We start from the raw sequence: 20,349 nt of genomic DNA, 5'->3' as shown, positions 1-20,349 counted from the left end.
TTTATAGGTATTGGTTTGGCATAATATGTTACCCTTTGAAGGCCGCAATAATATGTGACACGCTTTATTTGGGGCATTCGTTGTGTAACATGTTATTGCAAGTGACTGTACATGAACTGGTAAACTATACACCGAGGCCTAACTACAACCTGGAGACAGTATGATTTGCAATGGAGCTGTGTCACCAGTGCCGTTGTGAATACGACCGACTGGGAATGTTTTCTCATGTATGAAACCATTTGTTGGAGAATATTCTAATATCAATGGTCATACAACTTACGGTCAGTATGACAAAGCCTCCACAGTCCCGAAACGGTGTGTTTGGCCACAAGGCTATGCCTCCCGGTGCCGTTGTACGAAGGGTTGAGCATGTTCTCCTCCGTGTGAAGCCAGTTGTTGGTGGACACGGCGACCAGCACGGCGACCACCGCGGTGCCGGCGGAGAGGGGGGTCAGGAGCCACAGGCACGCCACGGACGAGTCGACCTGCGCCACCAGCGTTGGTGAAGGAGGTATTGGTCTGGAAAATTTTGTAACTTTGATCATTGTCAAGCCTTTTATTCTCTTGTAATGAGGTGACGTTACCTAGAACTCCAGTTTGTCTTGCATATTGTTCTAAATAACCTGGTATATAATTTAAGGTTCTGGTTCGAGCAACAAGAACAGAAAGTATTTTTAGATATGCCACATTTAAGTGTATGTGTGCCTCCCAAAGGATTATCATTATACAAAGAGTTACAAACAGGTCGTCTTAAATCCACAGAATTGGCGGGGACTTTCTCTTGCAACATGTTATCTAAACGAATGAAACCTAACGTTCGTTAAAACTGCTTAGCGGTCGGTGTGACGCGCAAACTTGATTGAATTTAATTAAACGATGCGCATCTATTACCTATTTGCTTTAGAGCCAGAATTGACGCATAGATTTGGGGCATATTGAGTCATCATCTTCCTCGCGTTGTCCCGGCATTTTGCCACGGCTCATGGGAGCCTGGGGTCCGCTTGGCAACTAATCCACTGGGATTAATTACTGAATTGGCTTGGGCACTAGTTTTCACGAAAGCGACTGCCATCTGACCTTCCAACCCAGAGGGTAAACTAGGCCCGTATTGGGATTAGTAGATATTGAGTAATTGTAATTAAAACCTCTATGGACTGGGAGGATGAACAGGATATAAGACAACTCGATACCTAGCTACTAGTCCAAATATACGTTGAAGCGAGTCACAGCGATCGGCCCTTTCGTTCCCACCTATGGTTTTCGCCTTAGTCGAAGCCAGTCGCGCAATGTCGTGGCCAGGCCGTCAATTTAGTTATGTTTACCTGAGTAATATTAACATGGTTGGCGACAAGTAAACGAGTGCAGTTTCAAATTTCGACTGCAGCAGCGTTGCTGTTAAGCTTTGAAGCAGCGAGAAATTGACAATATCAGAGCCAATTATTTGATAAATTGCCTCGGTTTCGTTGCCACGTTTGTCGTGATTACAGTATTTAATGGATCAATCATTTTAACAAGAGATTGATAGTAACGTCGCCTGGTTCCCGCTAAAACAACTCTGCAGCTTCAAAATGCAGAGTCTAGATATTAGAGGTTGAGGTATGGTAAAGGCTTCGGCACACAGGCGCGTTTTCCGGGCTGGGCGTGAGCGTTTTGTATGTAAAAGCGGCGCGCCCCGCTCACGCCGCGCCCGGAAAACGCGCCTGTGTGATGAAGCCTTAAAAGTAGGTACCCGTATGGGTACTCTCCTTTTCGACACTAAAGTAGGGTTACCTGGGCGGGCGGCGGCTGGCGATGGCGCCGCTGAGCGTGGGCGCGGGCTGGCGCGCGGCACGCGGCAGCGTTGCGTGCACGCACTGCGCACCGCCGCCCCACATACCTTCCCTGCCTCTCACTGAAACAAAACAAAAATCCCTTTTCGAGTCGTCCGAGCAAAAGCTTTACATAAGGATTAAGAACTTAATTAGAAGTCTGTACACATTTATACGCATTAGGTTTTTTTGGTGGCATGTTCCGCATGTTTGAATACTTTATATTATCTGTATTAGGTTTGACATTCATGTTTTTGATCGTGAAACAATAATATAGGTACAGGTGAGTCAAGGTTATTTATAGTTCTAACCTAATAGTAGTTTATGCAACAGTGATATAATAAGGGTTCTTAAAATTCAAGGGTCGAAGTTACAAAACGAGACGTAGTCGAGTTTTGTAAAAAAAGACCCGAGAATTTTAAGAACCAATTATGAGCTGTTGCATACATTACTTTTTCTATGACAGCTGCAGCAAAAAAAAAAAAAAAAAAGAGAGAGTTATTATTAAAAAAAAGAGTTATTATTAAAAAAAAAGAGTTATTATTTAAAAAAAATTGAATTATTATTTAAAAAAAAAGAGTTATTATTGTAAATGAAAACATACCTCTTTCAATCAAGATGATCGGAACTTGTATCTTTAAAAAAATAAAGCAGTTGTATTATACTCATAAGATGACTGCTAGCAGTCATCTTATGAGCCTATAGACAAAGCATTCAAATGACATTGCTTTAGATATCACTGTCAGTCATTTAATTGACACATTTAAGTGCTGGAGTAGAAAAAGTGATTTAAAGTACAACGTATGGATTGTAATTGTGTGTGGAATAAGAGATACGAGACAGATAATTGATAGCCATCTGCATCCCAGATGTAGACCGAATGATAAAAATCTACTAATCCTACCAAGAAGAAAACTAGTGAGATCATGTTACCATAAACATTACAAAATACACGTTAAAGTTTAACAGTTAAGGTTGTCGTTTGTTTGTTTCCAGCAGTGGAACTTCCAAATTGAATATGTAACAGGGACATGCACTCAAGTCAATGACAACTGTCTGTTCTTGCAATGGCAGTTCGATTCGAGTTTGGATTGTTGCGCACATCGGGCGCGGTCCGACGGGAATTAACTGCTAAATGTAAAACATCGCGTAGTGGACAAACGGCTTTATCAAGTTTTGTAGGTTTGATAAGTAAATTTTTATATGCGGCAGGAAGAAAACATTAAAATGAGTGCAATTTGCATATTAGGGGCCTATCTCATGGGTGAAACCACTTTTCTACTCTTTTTATTACGAGTAGATTGGAGTAGAATGAGACTATAGATTAAGATTAGATGTAACTTGTAATACCTACAAACGGTTTCTTGGCAGTTGGTTGAGTAGGTAGGTACTATAAAGATAGATACATACATATTTACTAGTTATACATACGTAGTTATATGTACCAGGTCCATAGAATATATTACACATTTGACGGTTGATATGACCATCGCCCTGCCTTTAGTTAATAGACGGTCTACCGTCAAAGGCTAATGATGACATAATTAGTATAAACGCACCCTAATACGAATACGCTTGATTTTATCTCATAAAATATTGAATCATTATTTTGCAGTTCTGCATTTATAAAGTGCTATAATAATTATACGACTGTTTGATTGTTGTCAGTCACAAATTATTAATGCTACACACACCGAGTGATAGGTAATTAATCGCGAGATAGCTCCCCGTGAGCACGTCACTGTCGACCGCCATTAACATATTGCAGTTGCGGCTACGTCATAGATAATCTCCCATTAGATCCCGCATTAGTGGTCAGGTACTGACCGGGTCAGAGTTGCGAAAAATCCTTAGCTTATGCATATTCAGAATAGGTATGTGCTGAACTAGCTGACGAATTTGACGTAAGAATCAAGACTGCTCCTCTTTTAAATATAATTTAATTAGAAGTGGATGGTACTCATTGCTCGTATAAATCGTGTAATCAATACCCGCTAAGCAGGAATAGACAACTTGGAGGGCCACGTACCTTCTGAAAAACGGAATGTGGGAATTTCCCTATCCATCTGGGCAGGATCGCAGAAAAAAGTTTAATGATGTAATAAAGCTTAATGACACAATAGGTACGTGTAAAAAGGTCTTGTAGGCCGAGCGCGAATTCCCGCGACTCAATCTTGTGGGTGAGACATACAATTAGGTACTCGTCTTTTTCTTATATCTTAATTAGAAACGGACGAGTAGTATAACTAGCATGCAAGAAACTGTTTCGGTGCACTAGTGCTAAGCCTACTAGAAACGCCTTTGTCCAGCGATTGAATTTCTTGATTAACGTTATGAGATCCCTTATTAAAGTACATTTGTTTTTGTACTACCATCAGTAAATATTTCAATAAACATAACAAACAATTCATGATTAGTGCACAATAATATCTTTAAATACTCCATCTTGTGGGACCTACGAGTTGCGGCCACGTCAATCGCGTCAGCACTGCACACGGTTTCACTGAATTATTAACCAGAGTTTTCCGTTCACTGGACATGTTTTGTTAATGTTATCGACATTCTAATTTGTTTTGTTGCGAGTAAATGTCACCTATGTAATAAATCTGTCTATTAAAATTCAGCCAATTTTAGCTAAGTAATTTAATATTTTTCAAGTCAGCATCATATGTGTGTTCATTTTGTACTGGAAACCGCTGGTTATTGGGTACCTACAAAATAATTATGTGTTAATTGTTTTGTAGGTACCTAATTGCTTTTCTTAAATAAATGAAATATATTAAATACATATAGATCAGTATAAAAAATAAATACTTACTAAAACTCGTCCCGGGCTGTCCCTGACGCAAAGGTGCCCATCACGCTCGCTGCTTTATAGATCAGTTAAATATAATATATTATTTACAATATGAAACCTAATAATCTTTAGAAACATAAAATTTCTATTAATACAGTATCAATTTCCATAAGAAAACCGGAATATTTACAAACTGGAACTAAATACAAATTTTCTGTCTGTAACAATAAATTTAACCCATTTACTTCTTACTTTGAGCATATATTTAATCCAGGTAATTATACTTTGAGTATATATTTAATCGCACATAAAACTGCCAAAACACTAATGCGGCTTCTGGTAGCCAATCCTATTTGGCTGAATGTATTACCCATCTATAAATTCCACACGATATCCACTAAAACTCAATCGATTAATTAAATCAAAGGGACGGAGGGATCTGTAATTAAGGAATAATGGCATAGTTTGGCCAAATTGTCTGACCCTATAGGGACCATAAACCCTTTAGGTATTTTTTGTGGGCCAAGGCAATCGCCAATTACGATCGGCCATCGCAGTGCCTACTTTTTACTTGGCGAATATCTCTTTTAAATAAATTGACTCAACATGTTTAGGTATACCAACATAGATATATTATGTAGGCATAAACATGCTGACTGTGAAATTAGCAAACTCTTTGCCATACAAGTTTATTATTTAAGAAGCATTCGGCTAATTCTGTAAATATATGGGCGATTTTCAGAGTAACTAGTGAGTTGACATTCTGAAGTACTCGAAATATACCCGAATACCTTACTTTCTTTTTCCAATTTTATTATACCTTGTCAGAAAGCATTCTTTATGGATAGGGATAATCAAAAACAAGTGAATGTTTAAATTTATCAAAAAGAGTGGACAAGTTTCAAAAGGGTTGACTGCAGGTCACACCTCTGGAGTTGCACATGTCTATATAATAGGCCACAGCAACCGTTTACCAGTGCACATGTAGCCTATAGGCTACAGCAACCGCTTACCATTGAAATTGAAATTGAAATCTTTATTGTCATATTGTGAGTTACAATGATCTTAAAATTATGTTAAGGTAGAATCATCACATGTCAACCGCGATGTGGAGTACAATATTAATACTAAAACTAATCTTACAGCTAAATACTTATACAAATATTATGCCATTACATGTGATACGAATAAAATGATTGTTACTATGTCAATGAGTAAATTAATAAATATTAGATACTATTCGTACGAATTATTGTTCGAAGACATAAAGTGGTCACATTGCACAGTATTTAGAAACAAATCTCAGACAAAAAAGCCAATGACAAAGTTTCCGTTATTTCAAAAGCAATTGATCAGAAAGTACTCTCATGCTCTTTAAACGTAAATGATGTGCGGAAATTAGAGAGCTGATCTCATTCCAGCGCGGAACAGCGGTCCCGGCCTAATGACCGAACCGGCTTCGGATTTATGAGAACTGCTTGATCCGATCGCTGCTCAAATGTGCTATATATAAGTAATGTGATCTGTAGGTACTGTTCTTTAGAGAAGGTAGGCATAGGTATAACTATAAGTAGACAACGCAATATTTTCCGATATACACCCGTACCTTGAAATTATGTCATTTTCTCTCTAGCTGATTTAAGCAACGTCTTTTTTAAGCTACCTACACTGTTGTAACCCTAGGTGCGTATCCAAGATATCAATCGTTTACGTTCCGGAGCGAACGAAACGCCAACTTCTCTTCTTGGAAAGAGAAGATTACGCTACGCTACGGAGCGTAAACGATTGGCATCTTGGCTAGGCACACAGGTCTACAGGTCTAAACAAGGTCGCTTTGATAATAAAATATTCTTTATTACCAGCTAACTAAGGCTCATAGCCATAAATTTGGAATAAACATAATATGAAGTACACCCATGTAACTGAAAATTACCTCATAATGTATGGTAGCGATTCGCTACGTAATTTTCCACGGCGTCAGCGAACCGTCCGCGACACAGCTGAAACGTCCACCCACATTTAACCCTTCGGAACTCTACCTTGATAAATGTGTCATATAGCACTATTATTGCACATCTGTCTAACTAGGGAACTTTAATTGGTATACTTATGTAGGGTGCCATTTGAGTCGTGATCAGTAATATGTTTTTCTAACTCCATAAACAACGAGTAATTTAATGCCCCTACTCTTACTAAAATCAGACAAGATTTTTTTTATTTTTTGTTTATTTTTTGTCATTTATTTTACTCGTTGTTTGTGGAGTTAGTAAAACATATTACTGATCACGACTCAAATGGCACCCTGTATAATACGTTGAAGGCTTACATTCAGCCTAAACCTAAACGACTTCGTAATGCTAAGAACGCTTTGTAGTGACAATTTCACCAATTTAACAAAGTCATAATGTATTGAATGAATGTCAAACATGGGATTGGAACTCTAATAAGAGTACCTAACTGGAGATAAGTCACCAGTTTAAACATTTGCCCCTGATACATTCCCGGTATTTAAAGAATACCTATCTTCCAAATTTCAATGTATTTACGGATAAAGCTAAAATATGAAACCGTAAAACGGCAAAGTTTACGTAAAATGTTCTTCGGTCTCGGCTTACGGTTCGAACATCACGCAGTTTAAAAACAAAGGAAAAACAACCACCAAAAGTACACAACGACAAAATAAAGGTTCAAAGTTAAAAAAACCTGATTGAAATGGAACGCTTTAGTGCGATAACGTTTACTCTGTACATTGTTTACTTTGTAGTCCGTGCAGTTACTGTAGTAATATTGTAAATTTGTGGGACCAGTTGGGACAGAATATTTAAATTCATTTGTACGTAACAATGCCCTCCAATCAACGAACACGACACGCAATATAAATATCTAATTCATCATCTTCCTCGCGTTGTCCCGGCATTTTGCTACGGCTCATGGGAGCCTGGGGTCCGCTTGGCAACTAATCCCAGTAATTGGCGTGGGCACTAGTTTTTACGAAAGCGACTGCCATCTGACCTTCCAACCCAGAGGGTAAACTAGGCCCGTATTGGGATTAGTCCGGTTTCCTCACGATGTTTTCCTTCACCGAAAAGCGACTGGTAAATATCAAATGATATTTCGTACATAAGTTCCGAAAAACTCATTGGTACGAGCCGGGGTTCGAACCCGCGACCTCCGCATTGCAAGTCGCACGCTCTTACCGCTAGGCCACCAGCGCTTTTTTTTTTCAATATAAATATCTAATTACAACTTACTTATGATTCAGTTGCAAGATATAGGTTGTCTTTGGTTAAGAAATGCTAAAATATCGCTTAAATTAATCACTACAGATATATCACTGGCAAAATTTGACACTGTATTTATCTGAACTCCGGTCGATAGCATTGGATGTATGTAAGCAGTGTTCAAAATTCAGAGCAAACTGCTGGTTTGGCTTTCTTATGTTTATTCTTATTGAAAATAGATATTACTGTTTAGTTTAGTAATATGTATTTTCACTTTCGCAAAACGTTGATAAATATAAGCACCAAATGAAATTTGGAATGGAGATAGTTTGACCCAGACGAAATTACGGACAGAAGCCAGATGTAAATGATAAAAGCCCTTTATCAATAGCTCCTTTATAAATTGCGTAGCTTATTCCGCTGTACGTGGGTATTTGGTGTAGTGAATTTATCGAGACATTAGGATGAATCCCTGGCCTTTTGTCGCGGGTTCCCCAAACAGGATTCCCCGACGCAGGTGGACATTGATATTCCGTCGCCGTGTCCCCGGGTTAGCGGCGAATTTTCGCAGCAACGTAAGCTTCATTCCTTCCGAACTTACCATTCCCGCGACCCGGCCCCGCAATGTAATAATGTGAAGGTTCATAGTAAAATTCAATTATTTTCTCTCTCTGTTCAAGCTTTTGTCAACATTACGGATCGTTCGTACTTTTTTATTATAATAAAGCTTTTTGCTCAGCTTTGCGGCTAATTCGATTAGATTTGTTAAATTTATTCGTAAACGATTTCGTCTTTATTTCCTTGTTCAATGTTGACAATGTAAGTTGGAAGCTTTATTTGATACTTTTATTCTGGGACTATGTCAACATTAATTACTGTTATTCAAGAATGTTTTCTGTTCTGACAATTAAACAAGTCAACTTCTAAATTTAGTAAGGTCAGTGTTGCCGCTTGGTTTCCTGAAAGTAATTAGCAAGAATCTGTGTTGAAATCAGCTTAACGATGCTAGTTCACATGTATGTTTGAATTTACACGGGCGTATTACAGTTGTAAATAATATTAGTTTCATTAAAAGTCATCCAACATTATATTATTATTATTCTCTTTATTTATTTTAACTCTTAGGCTAGGTTATTTTATAATATGGATATAAAAATAAAATACAAAAACACTTACAAAAACAATACAAAATACGTATAAACATATTATAAAAAACCTAACCTAGGGTGCCGCCAGCAGCGGGGCAAGGCCCAAGCTGCCGGTGGTCAGGGCTGCAGAGAGAGGAACCGGCGGACTATTTATTATTATTATTATTGGTTTAATTCAATAATAAAAGTAAATTACAAAATCGCATTACATCGAATGATAAAATTTGTATTTAATACCGTCTCTAATAACAAAAACCGAACAACATTTTATTGAAAATTCCAACGTTGGAGAGGCTAATATTTCCATTGCCCAGACAGATATTACTTGTCAGAGTCAGAAGGTCAGGATGGAATTCACTTTAGATAGTTGCGGTTGCGAAGTTATTCAAATTGGTACCTACAAAATGCGGTATATAAAACAAGTAGGTACTTATCTGAGTATTTGTTAAAAACTCTGTAACTTTATTATTCAAGACAAACTTGTGTAAAATAATTCCAGACTCTATGTGTATTATGTATACCTTTAAAGGTATACATAGTAACGATACAATCGGTAGCCGGATAAAACTCTGCCAGTGAATATAGCAAAAAGTAGAATATTATCTATAAATACAAAATTACCTAACTAGGTAATATTTAGTAAATAAAGGTTCATGATATTTGCAGTACCTATTAAAAAAGCCCTTATCTACGACCTTGTGTCTATGTAGATATTGGTGTCTTGAGTAACACAGTTAAAATGATACAATTGAGTTGTCAGTGATTTTTTCATTGTAACTAGTTGTCAATTTTTTGTTGCTCTGATTACAAAACGTGTTACAAGTTATCCGTCGCAAATTTGTGTCACGGAAATGGTAGCCTGGCTGCGAAAGTGCTCGGGTGGAGGCGGAACAAACTTTTTAATAGTAATGGTGACGATAAACGGTGTCATTAAACACGATTACGCGACATTGCGCGTTGTGCCAGACGAGTCGAACTCTCATTGAGATGCAGCTTATAAAACTCGTTTGGGAGATGTGTTCCGCATAGTACCATTAATTTTTAATAAGAGATTTTCACGCTTCGTACAGAATACAGTGACATGCGCGTAGTGGCTTAATAATTTCAAAGACGATGCAAGCGACGACATAAAACAAAAAAAGCTACGTAAAGGTACACGTCTTAAAAAACCTAAAGTTTATGAGGATTAAAGCCTGTCAAGTTTAAAAGAGCCCAAAAATCAAAGAAAAATAGCAGAGAAACCAAATTAAAAAAGGAAGTGTTGTATGCGCAAATAGACATGTCACAAGGTTTGCGATGTGACGTGCTAGTAGAGATGATTTGAAAGACTCAAACATCAAATATGAAGCTGATCGATTAAACATTGTACTGTAGTTTCCGGTTTCGTCATTAGAGCATCTGAATGACTTCAAACAAAAGCTACCGGATACATGCAATTGGGCGGATTTGTCGGTAATCCGACACACGTAGCTACACTTGGCGTGTAAAAGGAATTCGTAAACTAGGACTGGGTTCTATTTACGACCCTGTGAGATAAGCTCTTTAATTTAATTAGACGCTTACGCTCTGGTGAAAATGGCATCAAACAAAGCGTAAAACTATTTCGTGCTAATTTGTAAGAGATACTTACGTAAATATATGTCTAGTTATGTTAATCTTTGAACAGCCTTAAGTACCCCTGATTACCTTTGTTTTATTATTTTTTTGCCAGTCATGTTATTGATTATAAGTAAGCCATTTCTGTACTTTATATATAAATATATTTTTTACTATTTTCTTAATTATTTTTAGTAAATCACGTCGATTATGAACAATAGTTATTCTACAAAATTCGTTATACTGCTTAACAAACATCAGTGAACATTTTACTTGCTCCATAATTTTGCATGATACACTAAACCCGCCACATTGTTCGCATAAAGTATTTTACGGCACGTTTACACAATATCTCTTTTAAAAAAAAAGTGGAGGAAACATATAATTGTTCACGGTGAAACCGCTGGGGTTATTTCCACCGAGAACCGACCACAGGCGAGCAATCGACCGAAGTACACCGGTATACATGTGATTCTAGATTAAGTATACTTGTAATAGATATCGAGTTCAGGTATAGGTACATTATACAAGTTCGCTTATGCTTGGTAAGCGTTGGGAATATAGGGCATGAACGCCGCCGCAGCTGCCGTTTCCGTACGCATGCACTGAGGCTTACAATGGCCACGTGTGTTCTATGCAAAACTGGAGCACGATTCCATATAATTTTCTCTGACAGTTCGTGAATCAGCAAGTTTTTGACATTGCGTATTTATTACCTACAATATCGACCATATACCGGGCCTATATGGCTAGGTGTGGCCTGTAACAGGAGCAATAAACTAAACTGTAGGTTGTACCTACTCCTCAAATTGACCATTGATTCCGCGACTTTTAACTAGTGTTTTGATTTTTCGTACACTCTATAGATTTTATTCTAAGACTTTTGTAATGTTTAATGCGTGTCCACGCTTGGCAGCAACCTTAATTACACTGATGATAGCGTACATTAAAAATAATATTTAAATTGTATGAGAAAGAGACAATCTAAAAAAATATATATATTTTTTTAAGTTTTGTGTCAAACGTTATATCGTCATCCGGTTATACTTTTATTGTGCTTCAAATACCCGGATTTATTCTTCGGAACCTAAAAATTGTTGTATAATTCCATGCATAGCGTGTCACAATTTAAACATTTTTATGGCATAGCTCTTTATAGTTGCGCTACTGTGTAAGCCGTAGTACCTACCTATTGTTTTCTCGTTATATAGCTAAAATCGTGATGTAGGATAACTAGAATCGGTACGCCACACGGCTTAGTGGCCAGCTATCAGCTCTCCCCAACAGTGACATAGCGGTCACAATCCTCAGCATTGAGAGACCGACTAATTGGGTTGAAGCGAAAATCGGCAGTAGCTAGATGGACGCATGCAGCTACCATGCAAAGGCTAAGCCGTTATTCTAATGCTTGAGCTCTGAAAACACACCCTCAAACTCCAAGTAGGTACTATTCAACGCTGGGTTTTATATTTTAGAAAGAACAAAACTCTGCTCGACTACAATCTCGCATAAACACATCAAACCTTCAGCATGATGGATGTTATTTACATTGAGCCGGGAGTTAAAAGCCAGTGAAAGATTTTAAAGGTGTTTTTATGTTAGTACCCTGTGATTAGGGTATATAAATCCATGCTCTAAAGTGGAACGTAGCAACGTGGAGCAAGCCCGCAGATGTCGCGCGTCGGCAGGCGCCTGCAATTTATTTAATGTGGCCCCGCCTACGTTTTATGACATTTTTTTTTCACCCTGCTGCGATGATACCTCCTCATCTTATTGAGCCGTTTGCTTCGCTTCCCTAGGGAGAAGTTTTATTAAGTGACGGTGCTTTACAGCTTCCCTAGAACGTTTATTTGATGGGAGAAATTTTGACGGTGCCCATTTTTGTGGAGGCTTGCAAATTAGGCTATGGTTATATTTATTGAATTTTTACCTAGTCCATAAAAAATAATTAATGATGTTATTGTCATTTTAGTTTGTATTGTTTCCGCTCATAAGTAAAATAATTCAAATTCTTAATACCTAATAATAGTACCTAATAATGAATGTTTGCTCAAATATCGGTTTTCTGACCATGCAACAAAGCTATTGTAAAACAGATTCGTAGTTAACCACGTTATCCTATAATCTACTAATACATGGGAGGGCGAGCTCGTTGAATAAAATAACAAGTTTTTGCTGTGTTCGCAGAAAAAATATGGTCACAATTTTTCTACGAATGAAACCTGTGTAGCTATCTAGTTTTTCTCCTGAAAGAGAACAGCTATAATATTGTGAGTTTAGAAATCGATTAAAGATTTTTATAAATATATAATTATGTCCTTTCAGATATATGCTATAGATAAAATTACTATTTTTAATATACGTAAAAGGCTGTTACCAGAAACTGTATCTCTTGGTAATACAACATCAATCTTCTGCAAGAGACGAAAGGGCCAATAATAAATACACGTACAAAATAGTGTTTTCCACTAAGTACATTGCAAATACCTCAAGTGCTACTTTTAAAAAATTTCAAGGATATCTCAGTCTCAGGCAGGTTACGTAGTAGACGTCTCATAGACTGATGTGGAGTTAGCAGATTTCCCGCCTAACACACATTGCATTCCCATCGCAATATAACGGAGAAATGTTTCCAGCATTAATTTTTTTTTACAATTCAGTACCTATTCACTGCTTTCATATTTTTATGGTTTCATAAAATTCCTTAACAGAAAATAAATAAAGAACATTATTATAATATAACTAGCTGGTCACGTCTTGATTTATTGAAAGTTATTTCGCGCGGGGTCACCCGTGGGCGCCCGCTTATGAGATCGGTTATTTGCCCAGGGCCATATATCTACAACCGCCACCGAGGCGGGCCAAAACCGCGTATCCAACTTTCATTACACTTTGAAGTGGGCGGTATGCCACCTTAAGCATCATAGTATTTCAGTTTATGGAGGAAAAGCGAATGACCAGATAAGATGAGGTGCACTACTTAGTATAGAGCTAAGACGGTAAGTAATAGAACGTATACAAACTTATAATATACTGCTCAGGAATTATAAATTAATTTGATTAACTTTGTAAGGGATATAAGATTTAGTAAGCATAACGTACGAAATTCACAATATACAGCTGTACATGTGCGTATACTTCCGGTATGTTATTATATATTTTTTCTACTCCCGAACTTTTATTTGTTATTTAAAGGGTCGTGCACACACCTTTAAACCCCTATCTTATAGTTGTCAAGACAAGTCTTTAGTCTATTCCCCAAAAAAGTATTTGTGCATACACGCAGTATCTTTTTGGCACTTTTACGATACTTCGTGTAATCACCACTTAAAAAATATTGTATGAAATACATGGTTGCCAACGTAATTTTAATTGTCATCTCTGACAGATGAGTGAACGATAGACATGTTTTTTTTTATTTAACTCGTTCTTTTCCCGCAAGTACCCTCCCTTCTTTGCTACTTCTTGAATGAAAACTATTTGTTAAATTTACAATTTTATTTCAAAGTAAGTGCTTGGTCGTAGAAAAAGTATTTTATATACTTAATACACATATTACAATCGCCTTTCAGTTTACTTACGTTTTTACTAGGTACTATAAGTTTTTCTTTTTATATGTAATCCAGTGACTTGTACATATGAAACACGATAAATAAAATAATACGTAGAGTGTCACAGTTTTTAAAACCTAATTATCTGCTACCTAACAGTTTGTAAATGTTGGTCGCTGTAGCTTTGAATGTGGCCCCCTTAATTTCTTTCGGTTAACATCGCTCAAGTAACTTACTTGGTTTTGTTCATGTACAGCGGCCCTATATATAACCCCGATAATACTGAACCAAAGATTTGGGTTTTACCGTAATTTATAATAAACTTTGTCAATGATTTTAATCTGAAACAACGTTATTGCACGTGCCCAAAATTAATTAGTTTAATCTTATTGTTGAATTTATTCTCAGATAGGTATGCAGATAAATAAAAACAAATGTCAGGAGTAACCGTGTTAATTCTAATAAAATTTTGTTTTTATTATGAAAGTAAATAATCTGTATTAGCCAGTTATACTGTATTAAAATAGCAAATTCAGTTTTGTACGTGTACTTATACAGTCAGCTGCAGAGATAACTAGGGATAATCTTTGCAGCCGACTGTACGTAATCGTCACCATTTTTAGGGTTCAATTTCAATTTCAATTATTTATTCATAAAATTTACATTTTATACGTCATTATACAATTACAGATAGTTAACATATGTTACAGTAACTTACAGTAAACCGATTATATAATTTTGCCGAAAACTTTCCGTAGCCAAAGGTTTTACGGGACCCTGTTACTAAGACTCCACTGTCCGTCTGTCTGTCACCAGGCTGACTCTCATGGCCAGGCTGACTCTAACTCTCATAAATGTCTCACAGATGATGTATTTCTGTAAAAAAAGTACGGAACCCTCGGTCGGCGAGTCCGAATCGCACTTGTCCGATTTTTGTATCAGTTGTTTAATATTATTTTTGAAAAAACTGGCAGGTACTCCCATTTTATTTTTCCTGGTTTTTTGTGTTATTAATGCTGTTATGGATGACATACCTATTCTTAGTCGTTTTCTCTTATTTGGCTGACACAATAATTGGCGGCATCGTTTGTTGGATTAGTGGCTTATCTGCTTTTAGCTATAGGTAGCTATTTTTTTAATATTTGTTTTGAAATAGTATATTGCAATAACATTAAATGTCAAAATAGATTTCTAAACATAGGTATAATTGTTAATATGCAGCCAGGATTTCAATTCACGCATACCCGGTTTATTTTATACAACCTTCCAATATTTACAAATCCAGTTGGAGCTAATCAAACAACAAAACTGACAGCTGCTACCAGCCAGTACGTAACGAACACGCAATCTGTATTGTAGCTCTATGACAGCAAAATTTTAATAACATGATTTATAAATTTTGCTCTGTGTTTACTGTTACCTGGACGCTCAAAGTAGAGCTCGTCTGCAAAGGCTAAATTTAAACTTTTTCCGGGCCCTGAGTAATGGGAAAGTTTCTCGCGTCTTCCAGGTTATTGTATTTAGGTACTGAATTCGCTCGAGTTGAAAAATTACAATTTTCTACTTTGATTTTAAGAATATCTTCAGGTCAAAGGCCTTTCAGTTTCGATTTTATAAGATATAATTTTGTGGTGACACTCAATCCAAATATAATATAATATACCGGGTGTGGCATGTAACAGGAGCAATAAATTAAACTGTAGGCTCCTCATACCTGGGCGTTTTTTTTTGTTGTCCCCTAGACTTTTTTTTTTCAAATTTGGGATTTTTTTATGTTATTTCTACTCAGAATCACGAGCTCTTTCTATCCTAATAGGAGAAAATAAGTGTCCCAAAATTTCCATACATTTTTCGATCTTTCCATTCCGCGACCGCCATGTATACAAAGTCTATGAAAAATGGTGACGTAATGGAAACAAAAACCTTAGGACACTTTTTTTCTCCTATTAGGATAGAAAGAGCTCGTGATTCTGAGTAGAAATAACATAAAAAATCCCAAATTAGAAAAAAAAGTGTAGGGGACAACAAAAAAAAAAACGCCCACTGACCAACATTTGTTCAGCAATTTTTAAAAATAACTTTGATTTTGATTAGTAGGTATGTAGTACACTTTAAAGTTTATTCTAAGATGCAATGTATTGCATGTATTGCGAATTTTGTTACGTTTAGTGCGTGATAATGATAATTAAGCAACGTCAAGGATTAGTAGTGAGTGGTTATATTTAGTTTTTTATTTAATTTATTTTATACTAGTCTATTTTTTGTCTTTGTATTGTGCCACTAACATAGTTATTAAGATACCTCTGTAACTAACATACTATGGATCGAACTTGGTCTGAAATAAATGCGTTATTATTTTAATTTATTATTATTATTACAATGATGTAAGCGTATCTACATTGATGACATTTTTTATTTTGTCTGTAAAGTAGAAAATCTTAAGTTACATAATCTTAAAAAATTGATAAACAAAAGTTTTATCGTTTGTGGAGCACAATATACGAGTTTTAATTTTTTGCTACAGGCCACACGTCGTATAATCGCAATTACGTAAGTAGTACTATAGTAGTAATATATATATTATTATAATTTTTTAGGGTTCCGTACCTACCTCAAAACGAAAAAACGGAAATCTTATCTTAGGATCACTTTGTTGTCCGTCTGTCCGTTTGTATGTCAAGACCCTTTATCTCGGGAACGCGTGGAGTTACCGAGTTAAAATTAAAATTATACTCAGGTTTACATCAGCTACTTGAAAAAATCAAACTTTTTCAATCAATTAACGTAAAAAAAAGATACGGCCGTTCATGCCGCAAAAAACGTATGTTTCGACACTCTCAAGAGAATCAACATTTATAGAGTACTTCCCGTTGACCTAGAACTATGAAATTTTTCAAGTAACAACAGGGAAAAATCTGAAAACTATAAATTAATTAAAAAAAAAGTAGTTAGGTACATTTGAACGGAACCCTCCTCACGAATATGACAGAGCTCCTCCTCCTGCACTCGGGTACGTGGGGTCGTTACTCCACAACAGCACGCCACAAGCTGCCCTGCGGTGACCGATTGCATTGGTAAAACTAGCGGACGATGAGGTCGTCACATCCCTGCCTTTGTACTATTTATTTATTATTATAAATTATAATATAATTCAACTTGCGTAAGTTTACGAATTTTCAGTTCAATTGAAAGTCATGACCCGGTTCAAAAACACGTGTAAGTAAGGAAGCTTGTAAAAAGATTGTATTATTTTAGATTATTATTATCCTAAAAGCCAACAAAATGAGACATTGTAAGTAATGCAAATGGTAATAATCTTTAAAAATACATGTACGACAACCCGACGTAACATAGAAGGTATTACAAGTGGAATAATAATAATGTGTCGCATCGATCATTATGGTTGACACATTGGGTACCCACCTGCTTGCCAACGATGGGTGTAATCTGCCATAATGCTCGATCATGCTCCACCTATTATCAGAAAATCTTACGCCGCCAGAGCTTAAGGTATGTGGAATAGCTATAGCTTCAATTAAGGAAGCGATGAAAATACCTTTTGGAAACTGAGTTAATAAATAAAAATTACCATTTATTAATAATCAAACAAATATTACGACACGATATATGTACACTAATCGAACAACTGACAGCCCACACTACAGTCTTTAAGCTCAATAATGCTGAATAATCGGGACTTTCCGTTTAGGAGGCACATTTAGAAAATTGCAGTACTAACATGATATCAATTTTCGTCAAATACACTGAGGTTCCTTGATATCATGTTGGTATGAAAAAAAATCGCGCCTATTGGGCATTTACCGTTGCACAGAGGAGTGTCAAAATGAAATAATTTTTAAGAAAAAAAAACCGACTTCTATGCGGCCCGGTGAAAGATTATTGTAGATGGTGCGCTATGTAGAAAAGGAGGTAAAACCACCCACTTTTCTAGTAGCATTTCGTTTCTGTAAGGCTCGCAGTTCTAACCTAACCTAACCCACTTTTGTTCGGTTCTGTGAGGATAGCAGTTCAAACCTAACCTAACCCACTTAACGGCGCATGCGGTGCGGTGTACGGGGGTTTGAGCGGGAGGGGTTTGGCCTCATCATACTTTATACCTACATTTTATGGTAGGTAATCATAGTAGTTTGTTTAGTTTAGGTATCATAGTGGTTTTCCGGGTCAAGGTCTGTGTCCGAGTCCGGGTCTAGTCCAGGTCCGAGTCCGAGTCCAGGTCCGGGTCCGGGTCCGAACCGGATCCGGGTACGAGGCCGGATCTGGATCCGAGTCCGGGTCCCAGTCCAAGTCAAAGTCGAAATTCGAAATCACCAAACATATACTATGCGTCGTTGAAGAGTTCTGTTCTGATCATCATCAGCAGTTCCAGTTCATCAAATGCGACAGTTTTTAATGTTAATGCTTTATTTTATGATGAAAATACAGAAAATTCTATACGTGTGCCTTTAAGATTTGAGGAGTTCCCTCGATTTCTCATGGATCCCATGTTCAGAACTTGAGCTTGACATAAATATGGCTTAAAAACCTAAGTTGCTTAACAAACATAACGAAAAGGAAAAATCGCCAAACGCGAGCTATGCGTCGTTAAAGAGTTTCGTTCTGGTCATCATCAGCAGTTACACTTCCTCAAATGTTACTTTTTAAATGTATATGCTTAATTTGTTGATTAAAACACAACAATCACTATATGTATGCCTTTAAGATTTGAGGAGTTCCCTCGATTCTTTATGGATCTCATCATCAGAACTCGAGCTTGACAGAAATGTGGCTTAAAAACTAAACTTGCTTAACAAACATAACGAAGAGGACAAATCGCCAAACGTCAACTATGGGTCGTTGAAGAGTTCTTTTCTGATCATCATCAGCAGTTCCATTTCATCAAATGCGACAGTTTTTAATAAAAATGCTTGATTTTCTGATGAAAATACAAAAATCTCTATACGCACGCCTTTAAGATTTGAGGAGTTCCCTCGATTCCTCATGGATCCCATTATCAGAACTCGAGCTTGACAAAAATGTGGCTTAAAAACTTAACTTGCTTAACAAACATAACGAAGAGGACAAATCGCCAAACGTGAACTATGCGTCGTTGAAGAGTTCTGTTCTGATCATCATCAGCAGTTCCACTTCATCAAATGTCATGTTTCTGAATGTATATGCTTGATTTGTTGATAAAAACACAAAAATCACTATATGTATGCCTTTAAGATTTGAGGAGTTCCCTCGATTCCTCATGGATCCCATCATGAGAACTGGGTTTTGACCAAAACGGGACCAATCTGTATGCATATACATACAATCAAAAAAAGAATTTTCAAAATCGGTCCAGTAATGACGGAGATATGGAGTAACAAACATAAAAAAAAAAAAAAAAAAAAAAACATACAACCGAATTGATAACCTCCTTCTTTGAGATTTGGAAGTCGGTTAAAAAATGAAAAATGATTCATTTAGGCATCAAAAATGCAGCTTATTACATAGTAGAAGGGTATTACATTTTTAGGAGTAAGTATTCTATTGTTAGACAGCCTAGGAATAGTGTCCTAGAAAATCAAATAGACAGTAGAATAGAGAAATAGACCAAAGAGAGAGTAAAAATCATAACCTAGACGAAAATTCAAACAAGCCAATTTGATCCAGTAATTTTATACATTTTGCGTTTGCGTCAAATCCGGTAGTTCTGATTTTTTGCAGACTTGTTTATGATGTTGGCCCAATGAATAATCCAAGTTTGTGACCTCGAGCGCCGAACGGATTTATTTCAAAAATCGAAAAAACCGCGAAAATTTCGTTTTTCTTTAGTTTTGGGCGATTCTAACCCTAAAGGACTAGTTTTTGATACTACCTTCCTTAGACGTTTTTAAAGAAGACTAAATATGCTACAATACGAGATTAGAACTGTCTCTGTAGATTGAACTAGGGTTTGCTCCCGGGAAATACCGGTACCGAAAGTACCGGGAATTCCCGGGATTTAGAGCCAAGCAAAGAACCGGGATTTCAAAATTAAAATCCCGGTACTCCCGGTATTTTCGGGACTAAAATTTCCGGTACAATATTTGACTGCTTTCTGTTACTTAGCATGAAATATCATGTTTCATAAAGAAAATAAAGATATGTTATCAATCTAAGGCTGATGGTAATACTTTTACGGCTGACCACTACATTAAAATAAATAAAAAAAAAGTCAATGGGTTCGACAATGCCGACAAT

At 36.7% G+C, this 20,349-nt stretch overlaps 1 protein-coding gene across 1 annotated transcript in view; it reads right to left on the bottom strand.

The window, feature by feature from the left end:
- LOC134651072 (voltage-dependent calcium channel gamma-4 subunit) overlaps positions 1–20,349 on the bottom strand; it is a 72,516-nt gene that overhangs the window by 5,397 nt on the left and 46,770 nt on the right. Inside the window, exons 2-3 of the mRNA XM_063506059.1 lie at positions 1,771–1,891; positions 281–519 (exon numbers count right to left, since the gene is read on the bottom strand). Coding sequence (XP_063362129.1) covers positions 281–519; positions 1,771–1,874 — 343 coding nt within the window. The 5' untranslated portion in view covers positions 1,875–1,891. The remainder of the gene's footprint in view (positions 1–280; positions 520–1,770; positions 1,892–20,349) is intronic.

The sequence above is a fragment of the Cydia amplana genome, chromosome 9 (assembly GCF_948474715.1).
Source record: "Cydia amplana chromosome 9, ilCydAmpl1.1, whole genome shotgun sequence".
NCBI classification, from domain to species: Eukaryota; Metazoa; Arthropoda; class Insecta; order Lepidoptera; family Tortricidae; genus Cydia; species Cydia amplana.
Note: the sequence above shows the minus strand (reverse complement) of the source record. Positions and strands in the feature narration are given on the sequence as shown.